Raw genomic sequence first — 17,331 nt, 5'->3', positions numbered from 1 at the left:
ATACCTGTATTGTGACTTTCACACTATTGCCTTGGAAGCTGTGAACCTGATACAAAATGTTGCTGCATGCTTTTGTTTTTCCTTATCTTGTTTTTCTCCAGTTGGTAAATGAAATGCATCCATTGAGAATCTGAAAGCACTATTAAATAATATCAGAAATACAGGATTTGGCTCAGTTTACCTGTTCCTGTTGCTGGAAATCCAATCTGAAATAAGTGTTGATGCCTGTTGGTGACAGTGCTTGTTGCCAAAACTGCAGGCCAGCATTATAACTTCTCTACGTAGTTCTCTAGATATCATCAAAAGGGAAACAAATTAAAAAGAAAGTTAGGGAAACTCATTCCCTAAATAGTAGATAAGTAAATTATTAACATAAAAATGGTTTTTAGATCTGGAAATCCTATGCTGCTGACTAAAAGTCACTTAGGCAGAGTGGAAGTTAAACATACTAAAAGTTTAACAGTACTCCAGTGAGAGGCATGGGTTCCCATCACCAATAAAGGTAGATCTTAAATTAAAACACAGCAAGGAAATGTCTTTGTTCTCAGGATCAGGCAATGGAAACTGTGCTACCCAGTAGCAGTCCTCTCAGGAAAGTGAAATGTAAGATGAAGAATGAAAGGAAGATTGTCTCATGCTGCTAAAGTCACAATGGCACTAGTAGTACATTATTGTACAGCTCTAGGGGAAAAGAGGAGGATAAGAAAATAAAACGGTACTCATGTTGGTAGGATGCTTGAACAAGAGATCCATTAAAATTATTTTTCGGCCACCCAAGCTTGATATACATTGTTGCAACTTGCTTTAAAATATATTCCTAAATGGGGTATAGAATAAATAAAGATAAGGTCAGTTTAAAACTTCTGTATGCTGACAATTAAAATTCTATAATAAAATTAAAATATTCTTAAAATGTACCTACTTTCAAATATCAGTAAAATTATAAGTACAATAATGTTCTATTATAATTTTATTCAATTTAGTATTTCATATATAGAAAATAGGGAGAAAATGCTATTGGAATGGTACAAGTCTACCCTTCTTCCTATTAAATCACTAAGTAATTTGCATGAGTAAATATTTTAGATGATGACTTTTGTAACAAAATGAGGAAAACAAAGAATATTGATAACACCTTTGCGTACATATGTACAAATGTATATAGATATACTATATGAAAATGGACATCTAATATTTATGCATTTTATATCAACAGGGCATATTTAATGCAAAACTACTATACTGGCCCAACCAATGGCCTAGTATTGATGAAGCTGAGATATACAGAACTCTTCAGTGTAATTATAATGGTATTTCAAAGTCAACAATTCACTCAGCTAATGACACATTTAAGTGTCAGTATCAAGGGAAGGCATGCTCTCCCCCACTATTTTTTGTTTTTTTAGACAGGGTCTCCACTCTATTGCCCAGGCTGGAGTACAGTGGCAACAACCACGGCTCACTGCATCCTCTGCCTCCCAGATTCAAGCCATCCTCCCACCTCAGCCTCACGAGTAGCTGGGACTACTGGCACGAGCCACTACACCAAGTTAATTTTTGTATTTCTTTTTTTTTTTTTTTTTGTAGAGATGGGGTTTCACCATGTTGCCCAGGTTGGCTCTCCCTCACTTTAATGTGCTTCTTGAATTTTGCCATGGAATACAAACAATGAAATTACAATAAAAACGATTCTTAACTGTTTACTGAAAACAAGGAATCTGACATGATACACTATTCTAATGTACAAATATATTCAAAAATATATTTTACAAAGGTTTAATATTGCAGTGTCTTTGTGTTAGGGAGAAATTAATGTGTACTCTTTGTCCAGCAGGTAAAAAATCGTATCATAACTGTAATGACCCATTTGTTTGCATGTCTGTTCTAAGGGCTTAGACAAAACTAACAATGAACGTAATTATTCCCATTTTTTAAAAAAATCATTAAACAGTTTATTTTCTGTAGGTTTAAAGTAAAAATAAAAAGGAAGGAATTCTGATGGCCATCAGAAATCAGATGGCTCCAATAAAAAGATTTCATGTCACAGGAATCCACTTTTCAGTAATCCCAAATGTGTATGTTAATTAGTACAGTCAGTATGTTATAAAAATAAGATAATTTTATAAAACACAGGGCAGGCTCTTACACTAACTAAAGGAAAACAAATAGTGTTCAAAGACCATGGAAGGCACAGTGATAAGAAATTTAAGAATCAAAAGGTTCATGAGCAGTACTTAATCCTAATATTATTTAAAATGATTATTAAATCAGGTTAGGTGGCATGAGCAGTGTAATTTTGGTTTACTAGATTTTGAGTTCGGAAAATCTGGTCAGGTAACATTTTGGAATGTTTGTCATGTCTTCTTGTCTATTTGGATTATCTGTTGTTTGCTTTCCTGTATCCCCTTGGACCCAATTATGAATGGGCTTTTGCCTCAATGTTGATCTTATCCTTGTTAATTAAGGCAGTGAATTGAATTCAGTATGCCCTTTTGGATAAAAATAATGACTAAGAATCATTACTGAAAATGCCTATATTCTGTTAAGATCTTTGGGATCTTTCTACCCAGGTTAAGTCCTTTGTGAACAGAGAGCCCTCTAACTCTTGGAAAGTAAGTTTGAACTTTAAAAATTTGCCATGTATATTTCTTCTTAAATTCTGAAGCATTTAAGCTTAATTGACACTTTTAGGTCAGAGTTTTGTATTAAATTTCTTCTTCAAATAATTGTCATCTGTGTTGCATAGACAATCAGGACAAAAATCAGGATAACACAAACTAGAAGAACAAACTAAAATAACTTGGCATCAGTTGCATATATAATAGTAGAAAAAGAATAGTGTATCTTCTAAAAATTAGAAAGAAAAATTATATCTTTTTACATTGAAAACGTTGTAGTTTTCCATGCGGTCCAGTAATTTATCTAGAGGATAAAGAGCTCGGCTGGCAGCATGCCAAGGAAGAAAATCCTTCTCCTCAGACAGGTATCTGATAATCTCCAGAGGAATATTCTGAGGCAAATAGCCAGCCCTACAGTTAAAAAAAAAAAAAAAAAAAAAAAAAAAAAAGATACATGATGATGCACAAACGAAGATTTTTACTTATGCAAATAAAAGGCAGAAAAGCAAGATTCATCATAGTATAAAGAAAGCATATTCAGTGCTATAAAAATAAAATTACTCACTATTAAAATACAGTCGTACTTAGGATGCCAGTGCCACCTTAATATATGCAGAGTTGGACAGTTAAAAATTTATGAACACAAAAACATCAGAACGCATTTTTTTTAAAAGTAAGGAATTATGGAACATAAGCAAAACCGGAGTCTAGATATGTTCCTTCACAGAAACTCTTCAGAGGTTAACAAGCAATTGAAAATAATTGATCACTGAAATGTAATTTCAGTTTGTCCATGTATTGTCTTTACTTGTCATTTAGCTCAGGGTAATGATATTTAATACGCATTGTTTTTTAAAAGATCATCAAATTAAAGTGTCAATTTGTAGTTCTGAGTGTTTGTTATATTACAATATTAGCATGTTTTTCAAACCTTTTTTTAAAGTTGCTTTCCATAACACTGATGAAAATCTGAGTTAGGTTTTAATAAAGTCCAAATTACAAAAATGTTAAAAGAATAACTTTTTTTTCTATTATTTTCCTTTCGAAATAAAATGTGTCACCTTGAGAACCAATACCAGTTTCCTTAGAAAATACTAAATTGTACCTTTTAAAAATTATCTTAACACATACTGTCTATAGTTTGAGGCCATATCAAGAAAAGGAGCCAAAAAGAACTCTTTTTTCCAATAGACTGTATATAATATTCTTGCAAAATCAAAGCAATATAAATGACAGTCCACGACACATTAAAAGATCGTCTTAGCCTTGATGTCTTTGCTGCATATAGTGACACTATGTATTTTGGTGGAATTTTTCAGCATTGATATTTGCTATGGTTTGAATGTTGATGTTTCCCTAAAATTTATGTGTTGGAACCTAATATCCATTGTGACACTATTAAGAGGTAGGGGCTTCGGAAGTGATTAGGTCATGAGGGCTCTACTTTCATGAATGGGATTAGTGCCCTTATTAAAGAGGTTCCAATGCATTTTCTTCACTCTTCAGTGCATGTGCAGCAAGAAGGCACAATCTTTGAAGCAGAGCAAGCTCTCATCTGCTGGAACTTGATCTTGGACTCCCTGGCCTCCAGAACCATGAACAAAAATTTCTATTGCTCCCAAATTACCCAGTGTAAGGTATTTTGTTATAACAGCCCAAACAGACTACAACAAATCAACTGAATGCAGACTGTTAACATAGGGAAGAGGGAACCATGAAAGCTACAAAGCCTGGTTGTCCTGCTTATCTACATTTCACACTGTTCTTTTGTAACATAACAAAATTAGATGGACCTTTGTATTTGCGCATGGTGGAAAGTGGACAGGGAGGAAACGGAGCCTTTTTCATCTTCAGTTAAAATAATTTTTCCATATTATTTAGTCTTCATTCAATGTCATATGCAAACATTACCCTACAGATGAATATTAGCTTTACTTGTGCTTATGTCATAATAAAAACCAATTCTGAAGAGGGTGCTGCAGTTTTCTTTTAATTAAAACAAAAGAATGTGTGACACTCTAATGATTTTGATTCAACCACAATACAAGATCAACCGCAGGTTCATATTTCACATGAATAGTGAGCAAACTTCAGATTTCACAAAATTTAAAAATCTGAAAATTTATGATTTAGAGTGTATCTAGATTTGTGCCACTTTTCCTGTGCAAATTCCATTTTATACATTTTTGTAGAAATAGCATGAAATTTAGGCTATGGCAACAATAATTAAATAAGCAATTGTATTTTAGCTAGTACAACATCCCAATAATAAGTTAAATTTTGATTTCACAGGTTTGTCGCTCCCTGAAAAAGTAATACAATTTTTTATTAAAATAATGTTTTAGATTGATTATGTCCTTAAAATAAATAAAGATTTCAGTAGTTCACATTTTGTAATTTGTCTCTCTCGAACTTTTAATTCTAAATATTAATTAGTGTGGTGATTATATATTCACCTTCTCTTTATACATGCCATGAATTGTATAATGTTAAAGTTGAAGATTTATTTAGAAGCCATTATTATTTTGTTAAATAAGAAAAGTAGTGTTTTTTTTAAAAACTTTTAGTAAATGACTAACTTATTACAAAACTTCAAATAAGTTTGGAAAGTTTGGAAAGTTGCTTGCATCTCGTTTCCCATAAATTTGGACATGATAGCTTTATGTCAATAATAATTTATTGTGTTTTATCTCTAAAAATGGATAGACATTATTTAATGACTCATACTTTGTAGGGAATTTGCCTGCAAATAAAAACGATGACAAATAATGTTATGGAAAGAAACTTAGATTTGAGAAAGAGCCTGGATCGACTACTACCACACTCATCCAATTAGGCAAATAATTTATCCCTCCAGCCCTCACATTCTGTGTCTATAAAATAAAAGGATGGAACTAAGAGACACCCATTATAGCCCAGAAAAGCTTTTAATCTAACCTATATATCTACAATTTAATCTACTGAAAAATAATTGTAATAATATGGGTACAATTTATTTAAAAATTTGAAAAATACTTTGTAATTTTATATTCTCCATTCTTCTTTAGTTGCTTAATATGTACAAGTCTAGGAGGCAGGACATGGATCTAGGTTTTACAAGACATCTGGCATTGTGTGAAAAAAATAAAAGCAAAGCAAACTTGATAAAAGTTCCAAATAACGGCAAGGCAAGAAATTAAAAGCATTCATTAAACAGAGAAATGGAGCAAGTTCTGTTTTGAGTCCTTTTGGCAGAAATCGCTAACTGCTCACCAAAATCCATGCTCTTCTCTTCTTCTTTGAATGAACTATACTCCCCAGTTCTCCTGGTACTTAGGTGTGGTCATGAGACTGAGATCTAGCCAATAGAATATGAATGTGCCTCTCTGCCTGGGTTGTCCTTAGACATCTCCCATTAGCTGTTCTATGTTTTTTTCCTTAAGTGAACCTTCCAGGTGACCTTGGCAGTCTTGTATTAATATATCAAAAACCTGCCTGGGTCCCTGGATGACTGCATGACCGTGTCAATTCTCACACACACTCTTGTTAGGTGAGCAGAAATAATTTCCATTGTATCTTATCCAAATGTGTTTTGGGGTCAATTTTTTTTAACAGCAGTTATCCTTCTTTAATGCAGACCTCGAATAGAATAAGAAACAGATTATACTCAAATTGCCCTCCTTCTGCTGTGATACCAACATATGTAATTATCAACCACATAATTTAATATACTTGCATTTAAGCCTACAGCATCACAATATGTAGGTACACTTAATTGGACAAGAGGATGATCAGCTTCATTACAAAATTAAGAATTGTAAGAGATAATGTTGGTGTATAGGTTACCTAGCTCAGATGTGTGTTTGTGTAATTGGCTGGTAATGATATCTGTGATTACTACTACTGATAATACAATCAATATAGGGAAGTATGTGAAATCTAGTGAATGAAACACTACATTAGTTCACTGTAATCAGCCCAGTAGGAAGCACACTTAGGGTTCTGATGCTGAAATGCAGTTTCCCTAAATTTGCATCACCACAGGGAAATATTGCTAACAAAAATTAAAAATAGCAAATTTGAAGAATATATATTGTATGTATTTCATGTATAATTAAGTGTGTCCTATCAATATTTTAGGAAGAGGTTGTAGGTTATACCTTTCTTCCCTACTATTGGAGTGAGGATGAGCATAAGAAATGATTTGGGAATCAAAGAAAAAACAATGAGGAAGAGGCAAATGAGGAATGTTACAAAAATAAATAAAAGATTGTCCACATGCAGCTAGACAGCTGCTCCTCCCATCCCTTGCTGCATGCACACATATATCCTTCCCTCCCTTCCCTCCTCCTTCTCCAATTTATAAGAGCTTGAAATAAAATATATCTTTAGGTGCACAAGATAATGTACTTTATAAGAAGGAGATTAAAACCAGACTATGTTAGCTGATGTTGAAATGCTCTGACCTTAACTGGCTTTGTTTCCACCTAAGATCCAAAATTGCTTTTTAAAAACCGTTCTGAATTCCTGTGAATGTTAACTCTTGAATCTTACTGAGATGGGTGGCTTGTATAGAAAAATAACCTATTTAACTGTGAGTTTTCTTTAAAGGCAATTGATTTCTGGGCTTGAAACTTAGAGAAATAAAAATAAAACACAATTCTCAGATTCTTTGGAGCATCATACTCTACTCTTTATTAATTGAATATTCATTTAAAGCCAAAAAATAGTCTCCTACATATTTCATAATATATGCTGAAGATACTGTCACTGTCCCTTAGGGCACAGATTTTTAAAGCACTTGCTGAAATGCTTAATTAAAAAGTTTACTAGGTTGTATCTGTTATTCTTCATTATTCATTATTAAAAGACTTTATATGCTCTTTGTGGGAAAATCTTATGGTACAGATTGGGAATCCCAATAGTCCTTGATGCACCATAGAATAAAAGGGAAAAAACACAAGGAAGTCTCTCTGTCAGCCAACAGCCTCATTTGATCAGTTTCTAGAGAAAAAAAATATATATATATATATTTTTATATATATATATATTTTTATATATATATATTTTTTTTATATATATATATTTTTATATATTTTTATATATATATTTATATATTTTATATATATTTATATATATTTTTATATATATATTTATATATATTTTTATATATATATTTATATATATATATTTTATATATATTTATATATTTTATATATATATATTTTATATATATATTTATATATATATTTTATATATATTTATATATATTTTATATATATTTATATATATTTTATATATTATATATATATTTATATTTTTTTTTATATATTTTATATATATATATTTATATATATATTTATATATATTTTATATATATATATTTATATATATTTATATATTTTATATATATATTTATATATATTTATATATATTTATTTATATATTTATATATTTATATATATTTATATATATTTATTTATATATTTATATATATTTATATATATTTATATATATTTTTATATATATTTTTATATATATATTTATATATATATTTATATATATATATATATCATCCAGCCATCACTTAATTGTCTGAAGAGATGAAAAAGGAAGTTACTGATTTGTAGCCCCATAAAATTAGTGATATAGTATGAATATTTCTCCCCGTCCAAATCTCATGTTGAATTGCAATTCCCAGTGCTGGAGGTGGTGCCTGGTGGGAGGTGTTTGGATCATGAGGGCAGATCCCCCTTCATGGATTGGTGCTGTCTTTCTGATGCTGAGTTCTCATGAGATCTGATCATTTAAAAGTGTATGACGCCTCCCCCTGACTCTCTCTCTCTTGCTCCTACTTTTGCCAGGTGATGTGTCTGCTCCTACTTCGCTTTCAACCATGAGTAAAAGTTTCCTGAGGCCTACCCACACTGACACCAGGACTATTGTTCCTTTACATCCTGCAAAATTGTGAGCCAATTAAACCTCTTTTCTTATAAATTACACAGTCTCACATATTTCTTTATAGCATTACAAGAATGGCCTAACACAATTAGTAATGTGAAAAAGTGCACAGAGAAGAGATCTCAGAGAGCCCCTCCTCCTTCTGCTCCTTCTCTTCCAGAAAGCCTGATCCCAAACTTAACTTAGGCACCTATTTTCTGGGTTCAACTAACACTTTGAAAACACCTCTATTCATAATAATTATCAAGACATTAGTCATGATTTTCTCATAGTATTATCTAACTCACTGGCCTTAACTCTTTCAGAAAATGAAATATGCTCCACCCATCTTTTTATCCCCGCAGACTAATGTAGAACCTAGCACAAAATAGGCACTCAATAAATGTTCCTTAAACCAAATTAAATTATGGCAATAATGTCATAGCTTTTAAAAACAGGAGCACTTGCCAAAGATACTATAAAACTTAAACATAACCATTTTTTTAAATTAAGCATTTTTGAATGTTAAAAAATAGCAGGATGAGAAAATTTTATTAGAGTGATATTTGTAGTATTTTTGCTCATCTATTTTATTAATGATAACATACATAGAAGATAAGAAGGCCACTGCTATCTAGACAACAGCTTTAAATTAGCTAGTCTATACCAAAATAAAATAGCTTTACAGCCAGCGAGCATGGAGAGGCATTATACAAACAGCTCTACTTTATTTTTCTCTGATTAGCAAATTACTTTCCTAGAAGCAATAGTGTTATTTATGCCATTCATTTAAATAAATTAAGGGAAGGCTTAGAAATCCCTTTCTCCTGGTCAGAAAATTGGCAAGAGTAAACGACATGATTTCTAGAGTTCCTTCTTCAGTAAACATTTAAAAATTAAAAATAAGACATCCAGGAAACATTTATTTTGCAATCTATATAGTCTCACTACCACCATCATTGCATCCAGCGTTTCTTCTCTACACACGCTAACTTCTGTATTTCCAAACAAAATTTCATAAGAAATCAACCATCATCTTAAAACAGAGTCCACTGGGTACTTAATAGTGTAGAGAAATAGGGTCAATGTTTGACCATTAATTGCAAGAATTAATAGATGTCAGTTATTTGGTCAAAAAGAGAAAAAAACCTTAGTTTTAAGGCCCAAGTCAACTATTTTTTAGAAAACTACCAACTTAATAATTTCAAGCTATCATGTATTGAGGACTTAATGTATACCAGTTATGATGTTATGAAAAGATGGTCTAAATTTATTTCAGTCTACTATCCTTTAGAATACTTACACTAAGCATCAATATCAGCACTATTATGCCCATTATTTTGAGAGAAAGAAGCTAAAGTTTACAGAAAATAAGCCACTTGCCAAGCTCACATGGCTAATGAGTAGCAGGGCTAGAATTCAAAGCCAGGACTGACAAGCAAGCTCCTGCTGGTTCTACCCCATGAGGCAAGCTCTCAAAATACCTCTTTGAATTAGGGTTAAGTGCTTTCTTCCTTCCTTCCATTCACATCTGGCTTGCACGTGACTTTCATGGAATTTATCACATTAGACTTAGTACACAAATACATACATAATGTGATCCCAGATGCTATGAAGAGAAAGCAAGCAGGATTAGGGAAAGAAGAATTAGGGGGGGAGTGGTTTAAATAGGGTGGTTAGGGAAGGTGTCACCTGCATGAAGTGAGAGAACAGGTTGATCGATTCTAGAGGGAGAAGAATTCTGACTGAGGAAACAGCAAGTTTGGTGGGAGGAGAATATTGACTGAGGAAACAGCAAATTCAAAGGTCTTGCGATAGGAACAGACTGGGATGTTGAAGGAATAACAGAGGGCCTTTGTAGCTGGAGTGGAGTTAGCTGAGGAAAAAGGTTAGGGTATGAAGTTGCAGAGGTCAGTGGTAACCAGAGCATGAAAAGCCTGAAATAATAAGGGCTTCGGATTGTTTTTCTCTTTTGTCTATCAGAAAATACATTTGTTATTAATAGTGAGTGAAGAAAAGATGTCAGTATTCATGATAGAGAAGAGATTGTATAAGCTTAAGGTTGCCTTTATACTGATTTTTAAAATTCCTTATTTCACCTGTAATCATAAACATCATTCTATTAAGAGGTAAATTTTCTCTCCTTTTTGTCTCTTACTGGCATGATCATCATAAGAAGTTAAAGTGAAAGAACTCTTACACAGTCAAAGGAGAAAACCAATATGCCACAGCCTAGACAATTTCACACAGCACTCTTTTCCCAAGATCTAGATTTTTCCCTCTCTTCTTTACACTCCAGTTATTAATAACTTAGCCTCACCGTCACCCCTAGCTTTGTTAGAGTGAAGGTTCATGAAATAAAGGAGCTTGGTTAGAAGAGAAAGTTTTTATGGCCAGTAGAAGTTGAAAGTGCAAAAATGTCAAGAGGGCTGTCGTTTCAAATCATTACTGATCAAAATGTGATCTAATTTGTTCAGAATTCACCCTCTGGTGCTTCTCTTTAATGGTATTCTCTTTAAATGGGATATTTTCTTGTTAGGAAAAAAAAAAAGTTCTACCTCTGGAATTAATGTTGAAGGAGATTTGCTTGTTCCAGAAGTTGATATTATGATCTCTTCTCAAGCATGTTCTGTTTGGCATAATGAACACAGCACACTTACATGTTGGCTAGTGCAAAGCCACTGAGGGTCTGGTGTGTGCTCTGGTGATAACACTGAAGAATTTTGGCCTGCAGATCAGCACAGACAGGACAAAACTCATGTCAATCTGAACTTTGCTTCCATCTCTTTGGCAGCTTTCTGATATTGCTCAGCGGTGACTTTGTGGAATTCAGCTCCTCTCCTCCAGTCTAGCCAGCTGCTCCTTCTAAAATGCATCCTGCTGCTTTGCCACTAAGTCTTTCTCTTCCAGGTGCTTAGCCAGGTGTTTTGCCTTACAGCCTTCCTCCTCATTTGATAGCCTCTCTGAAGCAAAGCTCATTGGCAGTGGCCCTCTCTTGATTGGTCCAGTTCTTTACCTTGCTTTAATCATTTCTGATTTTCAGAATCTTTTTTGGGGCATGCTCCAATGCCAGTTCCTCAGGTACTCTTCTTTTTAAATCTTCATGAAAAAACTGATGCACCATAAACAGCAGAATACTGCTGTGACATTAAATCAGATGATGCAAGTTGCTTTCTTCCATCAATTATATTTTCTGAAAGTCGGATGCCCTGCACCATGGTGATGTTCTCATTCTCATGTGCTTAGAAGGTGACTCTGTGGGGGCAGGCAGTCCACCTCTGGTTCCTGCTTCTGCCCCTGCAGAGACCTAGCGCAGACCCAGGTGCACACACACACATGCAGGCACCCAAACTTTTTGCTGCACAGTGGGAGCTCAGATTGTTTTTCTATGTGTGATGGAAAGCCGCCGCAAGTTTTTGAGCTGGGAAATGACACGATCTGATTTATGCTTTAAAAGGGTGACTCTGGCTGCTACGGAGAGCAAACTCAAATGTGCCACGTGGTCTTTCAAGATGAGAAGGATGTGAAATATGATTTCCCAGTTGATCTTCTCTCACTACACAGACTATGCTTACATGAGAAAAATATGTACCTAGTGAGTGAAATGAATGACATAAAAACAGAGAAGGTAAGTTTTAAAGACAGACCATGCATGATGTTTGTTTTAGAAAGTTTCTTATGAAGATATCAGAAAAAATTATTACAAAAGCTTATCCACACATTTTTTATTGTTTAAATGTCAGAAGCAGCATTAGAAAACATAGGGAAGGTCACTGATAAATAATTTCAATAATGAATTCATTTTAAAAGAATATATACTTTATGTACAGGAAGGTGTATATTCCACTTTGGGTTAATTAGCAGAATTAGCCTAGAATTTAAATACAGACTACTGCCTGAAATGAATAAAAAATAAATAATCCACAGAGCTTATGATTTCCATGGAAAATACAACTCTTAAAGGTAGTATGGAATTCTGCTTATCGAGCAGTGAAGTTTTTCAGTGCTCTAAAGGGGCCACACGGGAGTAAAAAGAATAAAAAATTCCAACAGGATTTTTCAGAGGCTGAGTCTACTGCCATCAGGACATCCAATCGTTAACCTAAAGGTCCATAAATCAGTGAAGCTTCTAACTTCCTATATGGCTGATTTTTGGAGAAATGTGTGAATAACAGGAAACTAGAAGAGAGTAAAAACATCACTCAAACCAAACAACTTAAAAAGAACTGACTATGTCTTCTCTAGTCTAATGTTTATGTCAAAAGTTTTGCCTTTTCTATATTACACACAGAAGTTTATATATTTAACTTATTGTGGAGGGAGGGAGGAGGATGAAGTTTGAAAAACTACCTATCGGGTACTATGCTTATTACCAGTGTGACAAAATAATCTGTAAAACAAATCTCTATGACTTGCAATTTACCTATATGACAAACTTGCACATGTTCCCCCTGAAACTAAAATAAAAGTTAAAAAAATAAAGAAAAGAGCAGGAAATAAAATCAGTACTCAAAAATTTTTTGCATGTTATTCAAATTCTTCGTAATTACCTTTGGATTGGTTCTAATAATATTTCGTTGAGAAGATAAGTATAGTTCACTATTGTTAAATATTGTGGTTATATACATGTTTTATATCATAAATAATAGGACTATGAACATCTTTGTACATAATGCTTTTACATGTTCTGAATGATTTTCTTTGGATAGAATACCCAAATTAGAATTATTAAGCTAAACATGTGTTTCTTGGAAAATCTCTGAGTACATGTTTTCAGTCTTTGTAAAGCAGCAAACGATGCCAGACAAAGGAGCAGAGAGCCTTATGTAGATCAGACAGGCACTGTGATAGCCAACATTGCTTTAGGGTTCCTTGTATGTCAGTCCCTGTGCCAATGTTTTGCATACACTATGTGACTAAATCCTTTAAACAATCTTCTCAGGTTGGCAGTATTACCATCCCCATTCTACAGATCAAAATTGAGGCTCAAAAAAGTTTTCTAACCCCCCCAGGGTCATATTGCAAATAAGGGTAGAGCTGGAATTTGAACCCAGTCTTCCTACACCACACCCATGATATTCTTGCCACCATTCTAAAAAGAACTGGGGATAATTGTTTATTCTCTCTACCATGTTCTAGTAAAAGAAAATATGGGAGAAAATTACAGGGGATATCAAGTAGGAGTAATCCATGGCCTTATGAGAAAAGCATAACAATAAATGCGGATGGAGGGAGAAGTTTGGTTCATGGATGACATTAAAATGGAGGTCTTAGTGAACTCATTGTAAATACTCCTTTTAGCCTTTGGCCATTTTTTGGCCACATTAGCCAAAGCCATGTTCTTAACCACTGATCCCATTCCCTGGATTCCTTTGGTATTTCATCCAATCTACATAAATCAGAGAACACTCTTAGCCCAGACTCTGGCAGTACTATACCTACCATGAACAGCATGCATTACAATAACACTTTGCTTTCAGAAATATTGTTGACACAGGTAAACAAATAGATTACCAGGATGTGGTCCCAAAAAGAAAAGGGGAGGTAATGATATAAAGTATCTTTAATTTACATGAGAAAAAATGCTTCAAACAAAGAAATACTTTCCATCTCAAGGTTGTATAGGAAAGGCAAGAATTAAGGCTCTGGAAAGTGGTTTGGGGTTCTATACTTTGCCTGACAAGGAAAGGGTGAAGGACTCAAATAATGGCATATGGCGCATGGGAGTAATTGCTTCCTCTACATAACTGTAGGGCTGAATTTTGGGCCTGAAATGAAACCCAAAGATAGCCCATCTCAATTAAATATCTCAAAAATAAATATCAAAACCAAGTACAGCTCTAGTTCATACATGCAGGTATCAATACATATATGAGGCCTTTATAATTTTCTAAATGTAGAGCTAAGGTTGAAATTTCAGACTGATGCAAAGTTTAATAATTAAGCAGGAAGACAATACAACACTCCAAAAAGTGGAATATTTTTGAAGGAAAAATAGAAATACTTTTGAGAGTGTAATCTAGTGATGCTAAAGGGAATGATGGCTTTAAAAAGAGGAAAGGCTTGGAAAGGCTTTAAAAGAGCAGCCAAAAAAGACAGAGGGACTCTACCAAGAGCAAAGTGATAGCAACACATTTAGTCTGTGCTCTAAAACCAACTTAAAGAATCTCCTGGCCAAAGTTAGGCCATTTTTGAGTGTCATTAAGAATAAAAACTGCTATGACTTGAAACCTATCTGATAGACTTAAATTCATAAGGTCAAAATGATACTTAAAGACAAAACCAAACAAAATAATTGGTCACTACGGAGCATGCTAGAGAACTGGCTCATTAGTTTTGAAACTGAAAAATAAAGAAAACCATCAAGGATTTATTCTGATTTTTAAAAAAAACTGTATCACTGGTTGCCAAATAGTAAACAACAGCAAGTTTCTCTTTGAAAAACTATTCCATTTTCACATAAAAAAAATCAATGAAGGAAACAGCATTTTGCAACATCCAGTGAATTAAAGATTCAGACATCGAACAGCAACAGTTGTGAATATCATAAAGAGATACAATTATTTATGCTATGTGTGCATACAGAATCAACTCTGAAGTAACATTGCCAAAAATTTAAACCTGTACTGGATCAAGCCTCTAGATTCAGTTACCGATTTACAGGGAAAAGAGGGGACAGAGAAACACCTAAAAGGGCACAGTGGGGATGCAATCCGCAAAATCCAGACTGTAGAAAGTTGAGTATGACAAACAACCTTCCTCACTAAATAGTTGGGAAGGAAATTTTTTTAAATTAAAATGAAAAATAAATAGTTTTAAAAGACTTGAAAAGATATTAACTAGTCACTGAGCAGTAAAATCATTTAGATCCTAATTCAAGCAAACTGTGAAAAGAATATGGCATTTATGAGACCATTGGAAATTTGAACGCTTCCTGGATAGTTTGATATTATTAAAGGGATGTTAATTTTTAGACGGTTATGTTTAATAATAATTATTATTAGAGATACACAGTGAAATTATTTAAATAAATTAATTTGAAGTGTGGAATTTGCTTCAAAATAGTATAAAAGGTTGGATGGGGACATGGACGAAATAAGACTGACCATAAGTAAACAATTGGTGATGCAAAATGATTGATACAGCAGCTTCATTACACTCTTTTTCCAGTGTGTGTGCATATTTGAAATTCTTCACAATAAATAGTTAAAAAACAAAGTAGGGTCTAAATCTTATTTATCTCTGTATCCCCAGTATGTATCATAAAGCCTTCCTATGGCATATGCTTAAGAATATCTGCTGAATAACAAACTTCAAGAAAGGTGACCATTTTAGTCTCAGTTTCTTCCTTTATAAAATGGGGGAAACAGTATTTACCTTCCAGCGTCATTGTGAGTTAAAAGACAAGAAATGGAAGAGTATTTTGTAAACTGTAAAGTGCCACACAAAGGTGGCAGCCTTAAGACTGAAGAACCAGAACTAGAATTCAGCATCACGTGCCATGCATCTATATTCTGACCTTGATTTGTTCCCCACATTGAGCTAATAAACTCATGTACAGATCCCAGCACATTCATTTTCCCCTTAGGGACAAAGTACCAAATGGTAGCGTAATTGCCAAGGGAAAATTATTACTCTGTTCTGAGTTATTTCCATCATAAATCCGAAACCAGTCAAACAGTCTCTGTCACAAAAACGACAGGGTTGCTGTACAGTGATGAGAATCCCACATACAAGTGCCCCATAAATTCGTGAGTATCACAACCCTCCAAAGTCATTGTGAATCATGTGTTTAAATCAGAAGTGGGAAGCCAGACTGGCAGCATGTTGGTCAACACTGTGGAAACAATGAAAATGAAGTGATTTACTCAGCCATCAGTTAGAGAAATATCCTATCATCTGTCTCATGTAGATTGTACAACATAAGAAAGACATTTTGTTTGTCTTTAAACATTTATCTATTGTATCCAAGGAAAAAAGGCTTTTTTCATTTAGTAACAATAATAAACAGTCATCCATATTTCTCTTACATTGAATTACAGCTGCAAAAAGATATTAGAGTACGTCAAAGAAACTATTTCAAGCAATAATGAATAATAGAAAATGGATAGAGAAGGACACACCTTCTATGTGTGCCATGCATTTTCACCTTCTCTAATCTTAGTAAAATATTCATTTTTACTTACAGAGAAATGAAATATCTAATCTAATTCTTTATGATTTAAAGTGATCTTTTCCTGCCTCTCAGAATATTATGCTGTATTCCAAATTAGAGTTAAAATCCTTCAATGCTATTGCAGATGAAGAGTGGAAAGAAAAAATATGTTTTATTACCAGTGAGATAGAAAAAGGACTTCAAATATATAAGTCTTTGTATAGAAAACAGTTTAGTATCCTCTAAAATACAGTTATGTCCACTTGAAACCATCTTTCAGGAAGCAGGAATATTAGATTTTTGGTACTTTGCTCTCCCTCATAAGGGTGCTAAATAGTAACTGAAAGAAATAAAGGGCAAAGCTAAAAAAATACATTGAGTCGCAAAGAGTATAATGTAAATGGTGGCATAGAAATAATGCTAACAGCTTATTTTAAAATTTGAACCTACAAAGAGTTTCAGAATTATTTAAGGAAATTTTTAATACTTAGAATTAAAATACACTGAAAGCCTTTTGAAATCATCTAACACCTATATATTATAATAACTGACACTTTTTGTCCTTTGGGACATTAACTTATAGATAGTTTACAAAACATCCAGGGACAGAGGTATTATAGGGAAGATAGTTGCTTCTAA

General features: G+C 33.4%; 1 protein-coding gene across 2 annotated transcripts in view; it reads right to left on the bottom strand.

Moving 5' to 3' along the window:
- Window positions 1-17,331, bottom strand: part of TRHDE (thyrotropin releasing hormone degrading enzyme) — a 388,884-nt gene that overhangs the window by 45,176 nt on the left and 326,377 nt on the right. For both annotated transcript variants that reach the window (XM_054444303.2, XM_054444304.2), the window contains 3 exons: window positions 2,882-3,029; window positions 720-817; window positions 182-289 (listed from right to left, as the gene is read on the bottom strand). In XM_054444303.2, the coding sequence (XP_054300278.1) occupies window positions 182-289; window positions 720-817; window positions 2,882-3,029 (354 nt within the window). The remainder of the gene's footprint in view (window positions 1-181; window positions 290-719; window positions 818-2,881; window positions 3,030-17,331) is intronic.

The sequence above is a fragment of the Pongo pygmaeus genome, chromosome 10 (assembly GCF_028885625.2).
Source record: "Pongo pygmaeus isolate AG05252 chromosome 10, NHGRI_mPonPyg2-v2.0_pri, whole genome shotgun sequence".
In the NCBI taxonomy this organism is placed as follows: Eukaryota; Metazoa; Chordata; class Mammalia; order Primates; family Hominidae; genus Pongo; species Pongo pygmaeus.
This window is presented reverse-complemented; position numbering and strand designations above follow the sequence as displayed.